Source organism: Dama dama, chromosome 24 (genome assembly GCF_033118175.1).
Source record: "Dama dama isolate Ldn47 chromosome 24, ASM3311817v1, whole genome shotgun sequence".
Lineage (NCBI taxonomy): Eukaryota > Metazoa > Chordata > Mammalia > Artiodactyla > Cervidae > Dama > Dama dama.
In genome coordinates this window covers 60,402,616-60,420,337 of record NC_083704.1, presented here as the reverse complement: position 1 = coordinate 60,420,337, position 17,722 = coordinate 60,402,616, and the positions used below count along the sequence as shown (strand labels likewise).

Here is a 17,722-nt window from a genome sequence, read left to right as displayed (position 1 = left end):
CCCTGTATCCAGGGAGGGCTGAGTTGGGTCAGGGTGTGTGTCCTGGTAACCTGGGCACCCACCCCACAGGCATCGTCTTCTCGCTGGCGGACCGCTCCAGCTCCTCCACCATCCGGATGGACGCCCTGGCCTTCCTGCAGGGGCTGCTGGGCACAGAGCCGGCCGAGGCCTTCCAGCCCCACCTGCCCACTCTCCTGCCACCAGTGATGGCCTGCGTGGCTGACCCTTTCTACAAGATCGCAGCAGAGGCCCTGCTGGTGCTCCAGGAGCTGGTGAGGGCACTGTGGCCACTGGATGCGCCTCGGAAGCTGGACCCCGAGCCCTACGTTGGAGAGATGTCTGCGGCCACCCTGGCCCGGCTTCGGGCCACCGACCTGGACCAGGAGGTGAAGGAGCGGGCCATCTCCTGCATGGGCCACCTCGTGGGTCACCTGGGCGACCGACTCGGGGACGACCTGGAGCCGTCGCTCTTGCTCCTCCTGGAGCGCCTGAGGAACGAAATCACGCGGCTCTCGGCTGTCAAGGCCCTGACGCTGGTGGCCACGTCCCCGCTGCGGATCAACCTGCAGCCCATCCTGGCCGAGGCACTGCCCATCCTGGCCTCCTTCCTGCGCAAGAACCAGCGGGCGCTGCGGCTGGCCACGCTGGCGGCCCTGGCCGCGCTGGCCCAGAGCCAGGGCCCCGGTCTCCCGCCGTCTGCCGTGCGGGCCGTGCTGGCCGAGCTGCCCGCCCTGGTCAGTGAGAGCGACATGCACGTGGCCCAGCTGGCCGTGGACTTCCTTGCTACTGTGACCCGTGCCCAGCCGGCCTCCATGGCCGAGGTCAGCGGCCCCGTGCTGGCCGAGCTGCTGCGTTTGCTGCGCTCACCCCTGTTGCCGGCCGGGGTGCTGGCGGCCACCGAAGGCTTCCTGCAGGCCCTGGTGGGGACCCGGCCGCCATGCGTGGACTATGCCAAGCTCATCGGCCTGCTCACGGCGCCTGTGTACGAGCAGGCGGCGGACGGCGGGCCCGGCCTGCACAAGCAGGTGTTCCACTCGCTGGCCCGCTGCGTGGCGGCCCTCGCCGCGGCCTGTCCCCAGGAGGCGGCGGGCACGGCCAGCCGCCTGGTCAGCGATGCCAGGTCGCCCAGCTCGAGCCCCGGGGTCAAGGTCCTGGCGTTCCTGTCGCTGGCCGAGGTGGGCCAGGTGGCCGGTCCGGGCCCACAGCGGGAGCTGAAGGCGGTGCTCCTGGAAGCCCTGGGCTCGCCCAGTGAGGACGTGAGGGCGGCCGCCTCCTACGCGCTGGGCCGCGTGGGCGCGGGGAACCTGCCCGACTTCCTGCCCTTCCTGCTGGGGCAGATGGAGGCCGAGCCCCGGAGGCAGTACCTGCTGCTGCACTCGCTGCGGGAGGCCCTGGGGGCCGCCCAGCCCGACAGCCTGAAGCCCTACGCCGAGGACATCTGGGCCCTGCTGTTCCAGCGCTGCGAGGGCGCCGAGGAGGGCACCCGGGGGGTGGTGGCCGAGTGCATCGGGAAGCTCGTCCTCGTAAACCCTCCCTTCCTCCTGCCCCGGTTCCGGAAGCAACTCGCTGCAGGTAGGGGCCTGGGGATGGGCAAAGGCAGCCCAGATCAGAAGTGGGCAGTGCGCCCAGGAGGTCCACAGCGGGTGAGCTCGTGTAGGTGATGGGGGTCTGAGCGTCATGGTGTTGATAAGACTCAATGCAGAGGAGCCGTTAAAAACAGTGTTTCCTGAGACTCAGGGGGACCCTCTGGGGCAGAGGGGACACAATCCTTGACGTGTCCTTCCAACAAGTAAATTTCTCAAGATGCTACTGGATGTTGTCAGCGGCCACGTGCCCCGGGCGAAGGTTGGTAAAGGTGGTTCTCTGAGGGGCCAGAGACGGCAGGGTGCAGAATGCAGCTCATTTGGGCTGGCACGGACCAGTAGCAAGTGTAAACGTGGACTCGGAGTGGATGCCAGGCCCCTTGGCCCGGAGAGGGCCAGGGACGGGGTCAGGAGGGCAGGTGTCATGTCGTGGGGTCAGAGCGCGTCAGGATGTTCCGCAGCTCATGGAGGAAGAAGGCAAGCAGGTGGACAGTGGGCTCTGGGGCTGATTAAAGCCCCTGGGAATGAAAGGCCTCTGGGCCCAGAGCTGGTCTGCTGGTCTCCACATGGTCAGTGGTGGGTTGGTTGACATAATGCAGGCAGAGTGCTTGGTCTGGTGGGTGGTGCCTAATTCGTACTGTTAGTATCTGCTGTCGTTGCTGTGTTAGTGGTGCCAGTTGGGCCCTTACTGGGTGGCTGGTGTAGAAGCTGCAGCCCTGGCCCTCACTGTTGTGTGGACAGGACGAGCACGTTGAGGACATCGCCTGTTACACCCACAGGGCTCTTCATAAGAAACCTTGGGAGGCAAGGGTCTCGGGATGCGGGGCAATTTCTTTCCTTTTTTTAAAAAAAAAATTTATTTATTTTTGGCCATACTGGGTGTTTGTTGGAGTGCACGGGCTTTCACTAGTTGCGGTGGGGCTTAGTTGCTTCTCGGCATGCGGGATCTTCCCGGACCAGGAATTGAACCCATGTGCCCTGCATTGCACGGTGGGTTTTTAACCACTGGACCACCAGGGAAGTCTGAGCCCTGCCTTTTCATAGCTCAGATTTGCTTGGACCTCATGCCCACTGTTGAACCAGCTAACCGGCCACATTTCCTTTTTACCGCCGGCTGTGGGACGCTTTGAGCCAGATCAGCCGCCTGGTACCAGCAAGTTCATGGGACTGCCTCTCTCTGCACGCCCCTCACTCTGGTCTCCATCTCACTTTGCCCTTGGCCTCATTTTTCTTAATTCACTTAATCCTATTCTACGTGCATTATCTTCACCAGCTACCCTGAATCTTCTTAGGAGCCAGTCAGGGTGGAAAGAGAGGAAAAAAGCTGCAAGTCTGAAGTCCGTAACTCACTCCCTCATACCCGTGCATCAACTTGTAAACTTTGTCTTGAACTAAAGTCTGTGGGTGGAAACAGCCTTAACCCATTCAGTGCTATGCGCTAGAGGAGTGGGAGGTGGAGAGGAGAGAGAGATGGCCAATTAATTTCCTCCACCCTGATGGGAAATGTATTTCCTTCCCTTTCTGCAGTTTCTCTATTCAGAAAACGAGCAGAAAAGCAAAATTAAGCAATTTTAGCCCTTCTGAAGCACAACTGCTCTCTCCTTGGAGAAGGCAGATTACAGGGGGGCCCAGAGAGAGCTCAGAAGCAGCTGGTGAATTCTGGACTTGCTGTGTGACCTTTGATCTGATTTTAACCTTTCTGGTCTCTCTTTCCACATCTGTAAAGTGGAGATTAACAATAATTTTTGAAATCATTTTAACTAATATTATTATCAACCAATGACTAGGATTAATTGAGATCATATGTCTAAAAAAATATCTGAAAAACAGAACGCAGCTCCAAGGCCTGGGCAGAGGTCTTTTTTCAGGTCGAGCCCCGTCTTGGGTTCTCGTTCTTGATTCGTGTCCTCGGGGTGGCTGCTTGAGAACCGGCAGTTGTACTGTCTCAGATGCAGCCGGAATTCAGGAGGGATTGCAGGCTGCCAAGGAAAGTGGTAATTGACTTCCTCGAAGATGGATGTGTGGGGTTGCGTGGGAAGAGGTTCCGATCCCGTCTCCCACGGAGGCGAGGGGAAGCTTGGCGTCCCCCAGCCCGGGGGTGTCCGAGACCTGCTGTGCCCCCGCCAATGCCACCCCTCCCGTCCTGCAGGTCGGCCACACACCCGCTGCACGGTCATCACAGCAGTTAAGTACCTCATCTCCGACCAGCCCCACCCCGTCGATCCCCTCCTGAAGACCTTCATCGGTGAGCACCCCCTCCCTCTGCCCACTTCGGTCCTCTCCACCCTGTTCTTGCTCTTGATTTTTCTTCCTTTTCTTAAAAAAAAAATTTTATTGGAGTGTAGTTGATTTACAATGTTGTGTTACTTTTGGGTGTACAACGAAGTGAATCAGTTATACATATACATAAATCCACTCTTTTTTCTTAGATTTTTTTTCCATATAGGTCATTACAGAGTATTGAGTAGAGCTCCCTATGCTATTCAGCAGGTTCTTAATAGTTTTCTATTTTATGTATAGTAGTGCGTATATGTCAATCAATCTCCCAGTTTATTCCTCTCCCTCTTCCTTCTTGGTAACCATGTTTGTTTTCAACATCCATAGGTCTGATTCTGTTTTGTAAATAAGTTTATTTGTATCACTTTTAAAAACTAGATTCCACATATGAGAGATATTACATTAGTCTTTATATGACTTACCTCCCTCAGTATGACAGTCTCTCAGTCCATCCATATTGCTGCCAATGGCATTATTTCATTCTTTTTTTATAGCTGAGTAATAGCCCATTATGGGCTTCCCAGGTGGCACTAGCGGTAGAGAGCCCACCTGCCAATGCAGGTTAGCTCTAAGTGACGCGGGTTTGATCCCTGAGTCGGGAAGATCCCCTGGAGAAGGGCATGGCAACCCAACCCAGTATTCTTGCCTGGAGAATCCCATGTTCAGAGGAGCCTGGCGGGCTGCAGTCCGTGGGGTTGCACATGCACGCAACAGTCCAATATGTATATGTACCACATCTTCTTTATCCACTCCCCGCTGATGGACATGTTGGTTGATTCCATGTCTTAACTGGTGTAGATAGTGCTGCAGTGAACATGGGGATGCATGTATCTTTTCGAATTAGAGTCTTCTGTGGTTACATGCCCAGGAGTGGGATTGCTGGATCATATGATAGGAATAGTTCTGTTTCTAGTTTTTAAGGGGACCTCCATACTGTTCTCCATAGCAGCTATACCAGTTCATATTCCCCCCAGCAGTATAGGAGGGTCACTGTATCCTTTCCAGCATTTATTGTTTGTGGATTTTTTGATGATGGCCATTCTGACCGGTGTTAGGTGATAGCTCATTGTACTTTTGATTTGCGTTTCTCTAATTGTTAGTTACGTGGAGCATGTTTTCATGTGCTTTTTGGCCATCTGTATGCCTTCCTCGGAGAAATGTCTTTAGCTCTTCTGCCTATTGAAATATCTTCTTCCTCATCAAATTTTTGCACACTACATTTTGCATGCATTGTGGTTTCTTGCCTGAATAAATGATTACTGACAGTTATGACAACTAAATAACAACTTTCTAATTTCAGCATTCCTTCCATATTTATTAGTTTGCATTTTATTCTCAGGAATAACTTTTTGTTTTCCCCCGTTTATTCACTGATTTGTTCATATCATTATAGACTCAGGGATTTGTATTCACTCAGTGGATTATAATCTATTACTGTCTTTTATTTAGATTCCCAAGACTGTCTCACACTTAGCCAGTGGGAGCCTTTCAAGCTGGTTCCTATGTTCTGTTGACATGTTTCTGTCATTCTTTGCACATATCCTTATCTTTTGCACAATAAGATGCTCCAGACCCATCTTGAACCTTTCCTGTCTTGTCCCTGGAATCAACCATTTCTCCAAGAAGCCCTGATTCCTGTTAGTGGAGGATGGTACTTATTATGTGTATTACACAGTAGCCCCTATATACACGGGTCACCTCCTGTTCCAGTCCAGCACCACAGTATTCATGCTTGCCTTCTCCCTTTCCATGTAGCCTTCTGTTACGGGAGAATGCCAGCTTCTGTTTTGCACAAGATATTTATTCACTTCATCCTGGAGTCCACAGAAGGTAGTCATGAGAATTGCTAACCCTTATCTGTGAAAAATCAGTATTCGTTTATAATTCTTTCATCTTTAGCCTGAGGGGCATCTTGTCACAGAACTTTGGAAGTTACTTACATGAGTTGTTCTCCTTCATAACCTGGGTACTTATATCATTTGAAATACAGTTATGTTTTTTTTTTTAGGGACCCCTCTCATTCTTGATTTTATTTATTTATTGACTATATAAAACATGAATGTAGTCGTTAAAAAGTCTAACCTACACAAAAAGATGTATGCTCAGAAATGCTGTGTGACTCTGTATAAGTCTCTTTGCCTCTCTGACCTTCAGGATGCTCATCTGAAATAAAATCAAGGGAGCGTTTAGAGAGTCCTCACTTGGAGTTCTGCCACGTGCTTTTTAGACATTCAGTTCAGTTCAGTCGCTCAGTCGTGTCCGACTCTTTGTGACCCCATGAATCGCAGCACGCCAGGCCTCCCTGTCCATCACCAGCTCCTGAAGTTTACTCAAACTCATGCCCATTGAGTCGGTGATGCCATCCAGCCATCTCATCCTCTGTCGTCCCCTTCTCCTCCTGCCCTCAATCCCTCCCAGCATCAGGGTCTTTTCCAATGAATCAACTCTTCGCATGAATGAGGTGGCCACAGTACTGGAGTTTCAGCTTCAGCATCAGTCCTTCCAATGAACACCCAGGACTGATCTCCTTTAGGATGGACCAGTTGGATCTCCTTGCAGTCCAAGGGACTCTCAGGAGGCTTCTCCAACACCACAGTTCAAAAGCATTAATTTTTCGGCGCTCAGCTTTCTTCACAGTCCAGCTCTCACATCCATACATGACCACTGGAAAAACCATAGCTTTGACTAGACGGACCTTTGTTGGCAAAGTAATGTCTCTGCTTTTTAATATGCTGTCTAGGTTGGTCATAACTTGCCTTCCAAGGAGTAAGCGTCTTTTAATTTCATGGCTGCAATCACCATCTGCAGTGATTTTGGAGCCCAAAAAAATAAAGTCTGACACGTTTCCACTGTCTCCCCATCTATTTCCCATGAGGTGATGGGACCAGATGCCATGATCTTTGTTTTCTGAATGTTGAGTTTTAAGCCAACTTTTTCACTCTCCTCTTTCACTTGCATCAAGAGGCTTTTTGGTTCCTCTTCACTCTCTGCCATAAGGGTGGTGTCATCTGCATATCTGAGGTTATTGATATTTCTCCCGGCAATCTTGATTCCAGCTTGTGCCTCTTCCAGCCCAGGGTTTCTCATGATGTACTCTGCATATAAGTTAAATAAGCAGGGTGACAATATACAGCCTTGATGTACTCCTTTTTCTATTTGGAACCAGTCTGTTGTTCCATGTCCAGTTCTAACTGTTGCTTCCTGACCTGCATACAGGTTTCTCAAGAGGCAGGTCAGGTGGTCTGGTATTCCCATCTCTTTCAGAATTTTCCACAGTTTATTGTGATCCACACAGTCGAAGGCTTTTGCATAGTCAATAAAGCAGAAATAGATGTTTTTCTGGACCTCTCTTGCTTTTTCGATGATCCAGCGGATATTGGCAATTTGATCTCTGGTTCCTCTGCCTTTTCTAAAACCAGCTTGAACATCTGGAAGTTCTCGGTTCACGTATTGCTGAAGCCTTGGAGAATTTTGAGCATTACTTTACTAGCGTGTGAGATGAGTGCAATTGTGTGGTAGTTTGAGCATTCTTTGGGATTGCCTTTCTTAGGGATTGCAATGAAAACTGACCTTTTCCAGTCCTGTGGCCACTGCTGAGTTCTCCAAATTTGCTGGCATATTGAGTGCAACATTACCACGTTTTAAATGCTGAAACCAGTCCTACAGTTGTTACCCCCATTTTACAGATGAGGATGTTGAGGCGGCCCAAGGTCCCACAGTAACCTCATGGTCAAGCCTAGATTTAAACCCAGGCCACACGCAAGTCCACTTTCTTATCTGGACTTTGTTGTGCAAAGTAGATGCTCGGAACACATCCATACCGGCCCAGGCAGGTCTGAGTGGCCCCTGTTAACCAGATAAGCGAGGTGGGGTGGGGACGGCTGGTGTTTGGCTGTGGCTGTGCCGCCCCTCACCCCGGCTTCTGGTCTTGCTGTCAGGAGAATTCATGGAGAGCCTGCAGGACCCGGACCTGAACGTGCGCCGGGCCACACTGGCTTTCTTCAACTCCGCCGTGCACAACAAGCCCTCTCTGGTCCGCGACCTGCTGGACGACATCCTGCCCTTCCTCTACCAGGAGACGAAGATCCGCCGCGACCTCATCCGAGAGGTGAAGCCGGGGGAGAACACAGCCAGACCGGACTGCTGGGGCTGGGGAGAGGCTTAGGGTCAGGTTCATCAGAGCAAGCGCGGGCTCACAGGGTCCAGTCTGCCCCTGTGTTTCCTGGTGGTGTGAGCCTAGCCGGGGCAGCCCCAATCCTCTCTTAGCCTCAGTTTCTCCAAATGGGCAAAAGGAAAGACATAATGGTGTCCACTTTGTAGGGTTGTTGAGACGATTTAATGAACTAAATCTTGCAAGTGCTCAGAACTGCTCCTGGCACACAGGCGGCGCTCAATAAATGTGGGCAACTCTTGTGATCACTTGACATTCAGCAGGTGTTTGAGGGACCCCAGCCCTGCGCCTGGGCGCCCGGACTCAGCTGGCCCAGACACAAGCCACCAGTTTGCTAATGGCCTCCTGATTATTGAACTTACTTAGAGCCCACGTGGTGAAGTTAGGATGTAAGAGGCACAGAGTTAAAGTGACTTAATAGCCAAGTCTTTGCATGATATAAAGAGAAGGTCTGAACCACCTAGCATCTCGGAGGAAGATACAATTCTGTTTAGAGAGGTTAGGAAAGTTCCCCCAGAGAAGGCATCTGAAGTGGGCTTTGAGGGGTGAGTAGGAGTTTACCACTACAAGCAAACCCTTGTGGTTGTAACAATGTCAAAGAGACCTGGGTTTTTAATTCTGATTAAACCACTTACTAACTTGGGCTCGTCTCCTTGGGCAAGTTAACATTTCTGAGCCTTAGTTTCCTCATATATTAAACGGAGTTTATAGTAACACTGTCTTCCTGGGACTCTTGTGATGATTTGGTCAGGTGTCATCTGTCCAGCAGTCAGCACAGTGCCTGGCAGAGCATACCTGTTCAGTGGATTATAATGTCATTTGAATTACTATTATCATTATCAAAAGGCATCGCCGGCTGAGCGCAGGCGTGGAGACTGGAGAGTCTAAGGCATGATTTGGGGACAGGACACAGTGCTGAATGAGGGAGGGGTGCACAGCAGGAGCTTGGGGAGGTGTCTTCCGTGCCTGGGGTCACAGCCCCCAGCCCGTCTTCCTCCCTTCCTCCTGCAGGTGGAGATGGGGCCCTTTAAGCACACAGTGGACGACGGGCTGGACGTGCGGAAGGCGGCCTTCGAGTGCATGTACTCACTGCTGGAGAGCTGCTTGGGCCAGCTGGACGTCTGCGAGTTCCTGAACCACCTGGAGGACGGCCTGAAGGACCACTACGATATCCGGGTAGGAGGAGCCCTGCCGGACACGCTGCCTGTTTGTCCCCCACACCCGCCCCAGGCACCCCCACGAAAGTGGTCGCGTTGTTCTGTCTTTTTGGCTGCACAGTATGGCGTGTGGGATCTTAGTTCCCTGACCAGGGATCAAACCCATGCCCCCCCACCCGCCCCTCCCTGCCCTGGAAGGCCAAGTCTTAACCACTGGACCACCAGGGAAGTCCCCCACTTTGTTCTTTTCCAGTAAGAAAAAGAACCCAGTTCTCACACCTTTGGTGGGAGTGGGCAAGGCCTTGGGAGGTCGGTTTGGCCAGAACTACAAAAATGTAGAACTCAGAAGAAACGTTGTATGCATTTATTTCTTGATTCATTTGTGGCTGTCCTGGGTCTTCGTTGCTTCACGACCTTTTCTCTAGTTGCGGCGTGCAGAGGCTACTTTCTAGTTGCAGCGCGTGGGCTTCTCATTGCGGTGACTTCTCGTGTTGTGGAGCACAGAGTGCAGGGTACTTATAGCTCTGGGCCTCTAGAACACAGGCTTGGTGGTTGTGGCTCCCGGGCTTACTTGCTCTGTGGCATATGGGCTCTTCCCACACCAGGGAATGAACCCACATCTCCTGCATTGGCAGGTGGATTCTGTACCACCGAGCCACCAGGGAAGCCCTAAGCACATTTCAAAATGTGGAATTCACTCCGTGAACTGACTCCGTGGACTTGAACTCCTAAACACACGTTCCAAGAGCTTTAGGCGAGAGGTGGTTCTCCACAGCTTTCTGGGAGTTGGGAAACACTGGCAGCCACCAAAATGTCTGATCATGGAAAGCTGGCTCAGTGCACCGGGTCCCTCCCGTCACGGGATCCTGACACTGTTGGAGTGGGATCTGTGTGCTGGCGTGGAAGGTGGCCCAGACCCCCCGTCAGGTGGAGAGTGAGTTGCAGAAGTTTGGGCCATTTTATTACCTGTGGGGGAGACGGGTTTCACCTTCTGTCCTTGAGCTTTTTAATATATATACAATGAGAATGAATCCCTTTTGAAATCAAAAACCAATGTAAAATAATCAAGTCATTAATTGTGCTTGTTTAGACAATATAAACGAAGAAGGCAATGGCACCCCACTCCAGTACTCTTGCCTGGAAAATCCCATGGACAGAGGAGCCCGGTGGGCTACAGTCCATGGGGTCACGAAGACTTGGACACAACTGAGCGACTTCCCTTTCACTTTTCACTTTCATGCATTGGAGAGGGAAATGGCAACCCACTCAAGTATTCTTGCCTGGAGAATCCCAGGGACGGGGGAGCCTGGTGGGCTGCCGTCTATGGGGTCGCACAGAGTCGGACACGACTGAAGCTACTTAGCAGCAGCAGCAGCAAATATAAAAGTGAATAAATGGAGTGGTAATCACCCAAAAGTTCCACACACTTAAGAGCCAGTGTTGTAAATCTCAGTGTTTGCTGGGCAAATGCACGAAAACATTCCTTGGTCAGCCAGTATTTGGTGAGTGCCAGCAGAGATCAGTGCGACAGGCAGGCCGGCTGCTACTTTGGACTTGCGTTCCCGGGGCCGGGTCCAGACCTCTGCTCCCCCACCAGGGCCTGCTCCTTTCCGTCCTGGGCTATTTCACCAAGAACTGTCTCCTTCCCCTGGCCAGATGCTGACCTTCATCATGCTCGCCCGACTGGCTACCCTGTGTCCTGTGCCCGTCCTGCAGAGGGTGGACCGGCTCATCGAGCCCCTCAGGGCCACCTGCACTGCCAAGGTAAGCCCCCTGCCCAGCCCTGGGTGTACCTGCTGGGTCCCCTGCAGACGGTTCATGGTTACCATTTACTGAGAACCTCCTGAGATACAGGTGGTATATGAAACACTATTCAGTCGTTATCCCTGTCTTATTCTTAACCATTATATACACAGAACAAAGGTTCAGAGAGGTTACTGACTAAGGCTACAGTAAAGCTGGTATTCAAACCTGGCTCTCTTTATTAAACATGTCCTGAGTGTCAGGCCTTGTGCAGGTACCACCAGGCATGTGATACTGAACATGGTGGACTCCCTCCTCTCACATCCTAATGGGGAAACTGAGTCAGACACTTAGATAGAAATCGCTGGTTGATTGCTAGCTATCAGGCAGTTACCCTGGAGTGCCTCATGGTCCCGGGAGGATCTGGAGCAGAAGGCTCACGGAAAGCTGTGTGTTAAGAACAGAGCCTTTCACACCCAGGGCACCCAATAAATGCCTGCCAAATGCAGGAACTAATTTGGGTTTTGGAAGGGTTTGAATTAACCAAGAAGAGGGCAGAGCCATTTGAATCCAGCACTGCCCAGCCCCAATGCCAGGCTCTTAACCTCTACCAGGAAGAGCCTGAGTGTTGTCTGGGTTGAGTCATGGAGTGTCCAGAGAGCAGACCAGAAACCTGGACTTGATTCCATAAACAGTAGGGAAATTCCCGAGATCCCCTGAATAGGCGGGTCAGGTGGGGATAAGGCAACAGAAGGCAGGCGAGCCAACTTTTGGCTGGTAAGCAGAGCGGGCTGCACTTGAGTGGGGGGAAGGGGTCAGCTAGCAGGCTGTCAGAACAAGCCATTCATCAAGTCCAGCGGTGCCAAGAGCCTACTTTAAGGACGTAAATAAAGCTAGGAGATGGGGCATGAGCTGGGCAAGATGATAGGTGACCAGCTCATCGTTTCCACTTTAGGTCAAAGCTGGTTCCGTGAAACAAGAGTTTGAGAAGCAAGATGAACTGAAGCGCTCAGCCATGAGGGCAGTGGCCGCCCTGCTGACCATCCCGGAAGTGGGCAAGAGCCCCATCATGGCTGACTTCTCATCTCAAATCCGATCCAATCCCGAACTGGCTGCCCTCTTTGAAAGCATCCAGAAGGATTCCGTTTCGGCTCCCAGCACAGACTCCATGGAACTCAGCTAGCACCCAGCCCTTGGGGACCCCAGCTTGCAAGGAGGCCCACCAGAGTCAAAGCCAGAGCCTCACCCTCCTACCACCGCAGGCCTCTACTCCTGCCCTTTCTCCATCTCCCTGGGGGCCCTCCAGCTCCTGCTCGGGGCTTCCAGCACCTTCTCCAGGGACCCCAACTCACAGGCTCTGTCAGAGCTGCCAACAGTTGGCCCCTTTAACTCAGGACAGTCATTCAGAGTGGGGTGTGGTAGTCCTTCCAGGCCTCCCGTGAAAATGGATGTGACTTCACACAGGTTAGCCTGGCTCCCTCCAGCCGGGGGTCCCTGCTCAGTGTTTAGTCTTTAGAAATAAAATACTCTCGTGCTCATAGGAGGCAGGGGGCCGGCCTTCCTCCCTGCCACTGTCCCAGATATTGTCCTTCTCCTTTCTCTACTGCACCTGTTCTGATCTGCCAAAAATTAGTGCTTTGGCTGGGCATCTGAAAAGCGAGATACCTCTATGAGCTCTTCACATTTTAGAATCCAAAATGCTTTATAGTTTTGCAAGGCCAGGTGGGTTGGGTAGGAAATAAGATGTAATTTTTTCTAGTCCCCAGACTCTCATGTAGCAAATTGGCAAATGTGTCACCGGATGCTTTGTGAACCTGTCCTCTTTGTCTTTATGTCAGGCCAAACAATTTTCTGCCATCCCAGGTCAATAAAGGACAGATCCTGAATCATTATTTTCTCTGCACAATTCCTTTCCTCAGTAGTTAAGACCGTCAGAATGCTTCCCAAGTCTTTCAGAGGAATGAGATGACCAGTAATTTACTCAACATATATTTTGTTAGATTAGGTTTTGAACAGGACGCAACCTTAGACATCCATCTACTAGAACTGTGGGATTTAAACCCAGTCTTGTGCCAGAGTGCCACATGCCCTGTCCCACGTGACCTGTGCTGCTTAAACCATGTGTTGGAAAAATGGTTCATAAAAAGTCATAGAACAGCTGAATTCTAGCTATTGTTACCTGAGATCTACGGCTACGGTTGAAAAGGGAAACCTGATTGTCCTCAGTCTTTGTAAGAACCGCACAGGGTAACTTCTATTCTAACTTTACAAAGTGAGGCTAAAAATGACTACCTGCTTCAAGTGCAAGGACCCTCCATCTGGTTCTCAGAACCTACCCTGGTCTGAGCACCTGAGGTGTGCGCCCTGCGAAGGATCACAGGTCCTTTACAAACCACCCCTTCCAAACAGAAGGTTCCAGAGAGCACAAACAGGCAGAAGACCAATCTGTGGCAAGCTGTCATACTGAAGAGTAAGAACCAAGGGGGAGACGACAGATGGTCGGGTTTTATGCTTTTATTACCATAAACAAAATGTGCACATGAGCTGTCTATTCATTTTCCTCGCTGCGCAGTCTGGCATTGGGATTGGTGATCCTGATGGCCAGCTGGGCTGCTCTTTCCACAATGGCCTTGCGGTTCTTGGAGGAGACGTTGTGAGCAATCTCAGCACAGTAAGATCTGGAAGAGACAAATCAGTACGTGGATAAGGAGGCCTGCCTGGAAGGCACACTGTTCCACTGGGAAGGCAAAAGCTTTGGTTCCTCTGCTTTCAGAGCCACAGCACTGAAGGCAGGGGCTGCAGACTCACCTGATTCCATGGTGCTAGCAGCAAGCTCCTAAGTGTTCCCTGGTAGTGACCCCTCTCACTGAGTCCTCCCAGCGGCCTTGTGACCCAGGCAGCACCTCCATTTTACAGACAAGGAAACCAAGGCCACGAGGTGGAAGTGAATTCCCAAGTCACAGCCAGGCCAGGATGGCTCAGCCCTCTGAAGGTTCTCCCTCAGTCCTCTGGGCCAACCTGTCCAGCTCAAGGCAGTCTCAGGGAGCTTGGCCTTGCCAGTTTAAAGTTTAGGTAAACTTTCTGCAAAGCAACCAACAACCAAAATCCAACAGTCTGTTTAAGCCAAGGGCTCCCAGGCCCAGACCATAAACATTGTTTGTTTGCTGCAGACAAAATTCAAGTTGAAAAGTAACAATGTCTAGACTCACCCAGTGAATGACAAGACCCAACAATTCCTGAGCACTGGCCAGGTACTGGTCTATTCATTCCTTCACAGTCACATCCCACCCCAGGTTGTCAGCAAATTGGTCTCATGAGCACATTTCAGCAAGGAAATGCCTTATGAAGCCATTACAGTGGATTAAGACTAGACACACTACCCCTGGACGAATTTCAGCAAACTCTAAAGGCAGCAGGCAGAATTAAGAACTCTGCAAGAAAATAGCTTCACAGTAAGAGACAAACCAATCCAGAGAACTGCTGTTGTTTTAAAGTCTACTCATGCCAGTATCTTAAAGGAGACTTAAGTTGTATCACACTTTCCATCTTTAAAAAAAACACCACCAACCAGGTCCTCATCTATGTGTATTTAATAATCACGATCACAGTGCACATATTTAAAATAATTTTTTCTCTGCTTGGGCATCTTCCATACAGGACCACTGGTTTTTTTTTTTTGTTTTTTTTTTTTTAATGACCACTGTTTTTAATATAAGCATAACATTCCAGCTGGTGCTTGTACCCCCACCATTCACCAGTGATGTGTTGTTCAGTTACTGCAATGATCAACTTAGTTTCAATTATTTAAAGATAAATGCCCAGAAATAGAATTTGTGAGTTAGATTCAGAGTATTTCTGTGGTTATTGATAACAAACTACCAAGGTACTATTAAATAATAAACACACTTATCTTTATGGCAACCAGCAACATATGCAGTGCAATCTTTGCTACACAAAAGGTATTAAACTACACCATTCTGTCACAGTTCTCTACCAACCTGCTAACTCAGTGCGGTTTGGGCATCCAACATTAATTCCTAAGCCCATCCTTTCCAAAATACTTCCAGTATTTTAATGCTTGGCTAAATTCCTGACCTTGAGAAACTCAACAGTGAGTGAGAATACTAGTTGTTTATTACTTGTGCCCAGAATTACTACGGGTAGTGGAAGAAAACAAAGTCTCCTCCACTTAACCAAAAAATACCGTTTCCCCCAATCCAGATTAAAATTGTGTCTAAATCACCCCCCACGAAAAAACTTCTCATCCCACTGCCCTAGACAGACCACAGGTCATTTACACACAGAGCTCCCCAAGTGTCTAAATTCCTCAGAACACATGCTGTCCTCCGCCTGCGGCCTCTCCTTTCTCAACTTCCCATCAGGGCCCCAAATGAGGCAGCAACGCCTCCACGCCTGCAGCCTTCTGAAGAGTCCTGTGGCCACAGCACTAAGAATCCCTTGGGTCTTGGGCTCTGTTTCATCCCTGCCCCTCCCCCCACTTAAGTAATGTTCTGGAAACCACTGCCAAAGGATGCCGCAGTGCCAAGTAAAGCCATTACCTCTTTTCAGGTCCCAGGCCTCTACACTTTTAGGACACCCCCTCCCCCCAGCAAAGAAAACATTCTCGAGTCCCCAACAAGCATCCTCCAAGCTCCTGAGGACACAAGACTCCTCCAACTGCATTCTAGTCGCCTGCCCAAACCGATCTCACAGGCTGGCTTCTGACACCTGAACCCAGAGGTGAGACTCAACTCACTTGTTGCACATCAGCAGCACCTCAAGCTCCTTGACGTTGTGGACCAGGAACTTCCGGAAGCCGCTGGGCAGCATGTGCTTGGTTTTCTTGTTGCTCCCGTAACCGATGTTGGGCATCAAGATCTGGCCCTTGAATCTTCTGCGCACCCTGTTGTCAATGCCTCTGGGTTTCCGCCAGTTCCGCTGAAAATAAAAACACACACATAGTTAGTGTCTGTGAAGATGCCTACTCTGCCTTCAGGAGAAAAAAGGGGGCCAGATGAAAAGGAAATGTGCCAAACTCTAGTTGTCTTTGGGTAACAGGATTTCATAGGAGCTCCTACATTTGACCAGCACAAATACACACCTCCATTCACACGCCTTCCAAGCAAAGGAAAAGCAGACTACATACCCATGAACCGTGAGGGGCCTGTGTATAAAGATGAGGAGCCTGGCTTTCAACATCACACTCAGCACCTAAGTTTTCCCACCTATGCAGTAAGTATAATCTCACCCTCATATTGTCACAAAGGCACCTGAGATGTAACTAGTATAAGCCTCTACATACCTCAAAACAGGCCCATGCGCCGTGTCATTTAAATTTCAACTTTACACATACATCAAGAGCCTGAGTGCCAATGAGGCAAGGACACCTGGGGTTCTAGAGAGCCCTGCCACCAGCCAGAGACCAGTCATCTAGCAGAGCTCAGAAACCCAGCAGCCTGTTTAGGGACCATCTGTTTTCTTTTCACCCAACACACACTTCCATCCCGGGCCACATACCTTGATTTTGACATATCGATCTGACTGATGCCTAATGAACTTCTTGGTCCTCTTCTTGACGATCTTAGGCTTCACCAGGGGTCTGAGGGCGGCCATGATGCCTTCAAGAAAGAGGCAAGAGACCATGTCAAAGTTGACTTCTTGGAAGGAGACTTTCTCGCCCTGCCCGGAGGCTTGAGCTCTTGTTGCAGAGTGTCTTCCAATCACCAGATACTGAGCAAACTGGGAATGGAATGGGTACCTCTGCCAGGCTTGCTTTCCCTCCCGACTCCGAAGCTGGCAGAATACAAGCCATTCTCCAGATGCGATCCTGGGAGGTTAGGGGGTCACCCTGCACGGTCAGAGCCAAGAAAGAATGCCGCCAAAGGGGGGATCCTCGAAGGTCAAGACGCAGTTTCACATTCCCAGAGATCCTGACCCGCTACCAGAATTTCGGTTAATTACACTATTCGAGTCGTAGCTCAGCATTTTTGGCGGTCTCGTCAAAGCAGCAACCCCAGGGCCAGAAATTGGAGGAGGAGCGCCGAACAGTGGAAATAGACAAATACACGTGAGTAGACAGGGCTAAGCGAGGTGATCCGAGGACTCGAGCTAGGGCAATCAGGCCGCAACTATACCAGTCGCTTCACAGCCCCCAGGACCCCCGCATAGTCTGGCCCCAACCAGCGCCCTGCGCCCCCAGGGCTCAAACAAGCTGTCCGCAGCTCTGACTGACCCCAGGCGGCCTCCGTTGGAGCACAAGCGGCCCTGGGAAGCGAACCTCCATCACCCGCTGAGCCGTTTCGCTCGGATTCTGTACGCGCTCCAGCCAACCAAGAAGGGCAATGCCCACCCAGACTACTGCTCGGAAGGACGAGCTTCCCCGACAGGCGGCGAAGGGGCCAGACGCAGACCGCAGAGACGCGGATGGCCACCGATTAACACTCACCGAGTCAGAGATGGCTGCCACCTCCGTAGGCAGCGCCGAGGAAGAGAGAGGGAGGTGTCGCGCGGAGGCTGATGGGACGTCACATCGCATCCTGACAGAGAAAAGGCAAGCACTTCCGGAGTTTAGCCCTTCAAAGATACTAAAGACAAGTCAGAGAAATAATACTGAAAAAAAGCCGAGGCTGCCTGTGTTTTCCTAGTTATTAATATCTAGGAGTAGTACTAAAAATTTTCATGCCTTCAGTTGGGGCCGCATAAAAATTTGAAATTCTTTTTGAGCTTCTAAGACCTAGCGAGGAGTCACTCACTTCCGCCAGGAATTGAAGCCGTCCCTTCGGAGGATAATC

At 50.9% G+C, this 17,722-nt stretch overlaps 2 protein-coding genes and 1 non-coding gene across 3 annotated transcripts in view; 1 reads left to right on the top strand and 2 right to left on the bottom strand.

The window, feature by feature from the left end:
* Positions 1 to 12,823, top strand: part of CAND2 (cullin associated and neddylation dissociated 2 (putative)) — a 29,830-nt gene extending 17,007 nt beyond the window's left edge. Inside the window, exons 10-15 of the mRNA XM_061128900.1 lie at positions 70 to 1,572; positions 3,733 to 3,828; positions 7,799 to 7,968; positions 9,043 to 9,207; positions 10,845 to 10,952; positions 11,887 to 12,823. Of these exons, the coding sequence (XP_060984883.1) occupies positions 70 to 1,572; positions 3,733 to 3,828; positions 7,799 to 7,968; positions 9,043 to 9,207; positions 10,845 to 10,952; positions 11,887 to 12,114 (2,270 nt within the window). The 3' untranslated portion in view covers positions 12,115 to 12,823. The remainder of the gene's footprint in view (positions 1 to 69; positions 1,573 to 3,732; positions 3,829 to 7,798; positions 7,969 to 9,042; positions 9,208 to 10,844; positions 10,953 to 11,886) is intronic.
* A 607-nt stretch (positions 12,824 to 13,430) lies between these two features.
* RPL32 (ribosomal protein L32) lies at positions 13,431 to 17,467 on the bottom strand. The gene is made up of 4 exons (XM_061128901.1): positions 17,377 to 17,467; positions 16,449 to 16,549; positions 15,688 to 15,869; positions 13,431 to 13,609 (listed from the first exon to the last, which is right to left on the bottom strand). The coding sequence occupies exons 2-4, from the start codon at positions 16,542 to 16,544 to the stop codon at positions 13,480 to 13,482; spliced, it is 408 nt and encodes a 135-aa protein (XP_060984884.1). The 5' UTR covers positions 16,545 to 16,549; positions 17,377 to 17,467; the 3' UTR covers positions 13,431 to 13,479.
* Positions 16,629 to 16,768, bottom strand: LOC133046328 (small nucleolar RNA SNORA7). The gene has a single exon (XR_009690466.1). It is a non-coding gene; the product is annotated as a small nucleolar RNA SNORA7 (small nucleolar RNA).
* Positions 17,468 to 17,722: the final 255 nt, after the last annotated feature.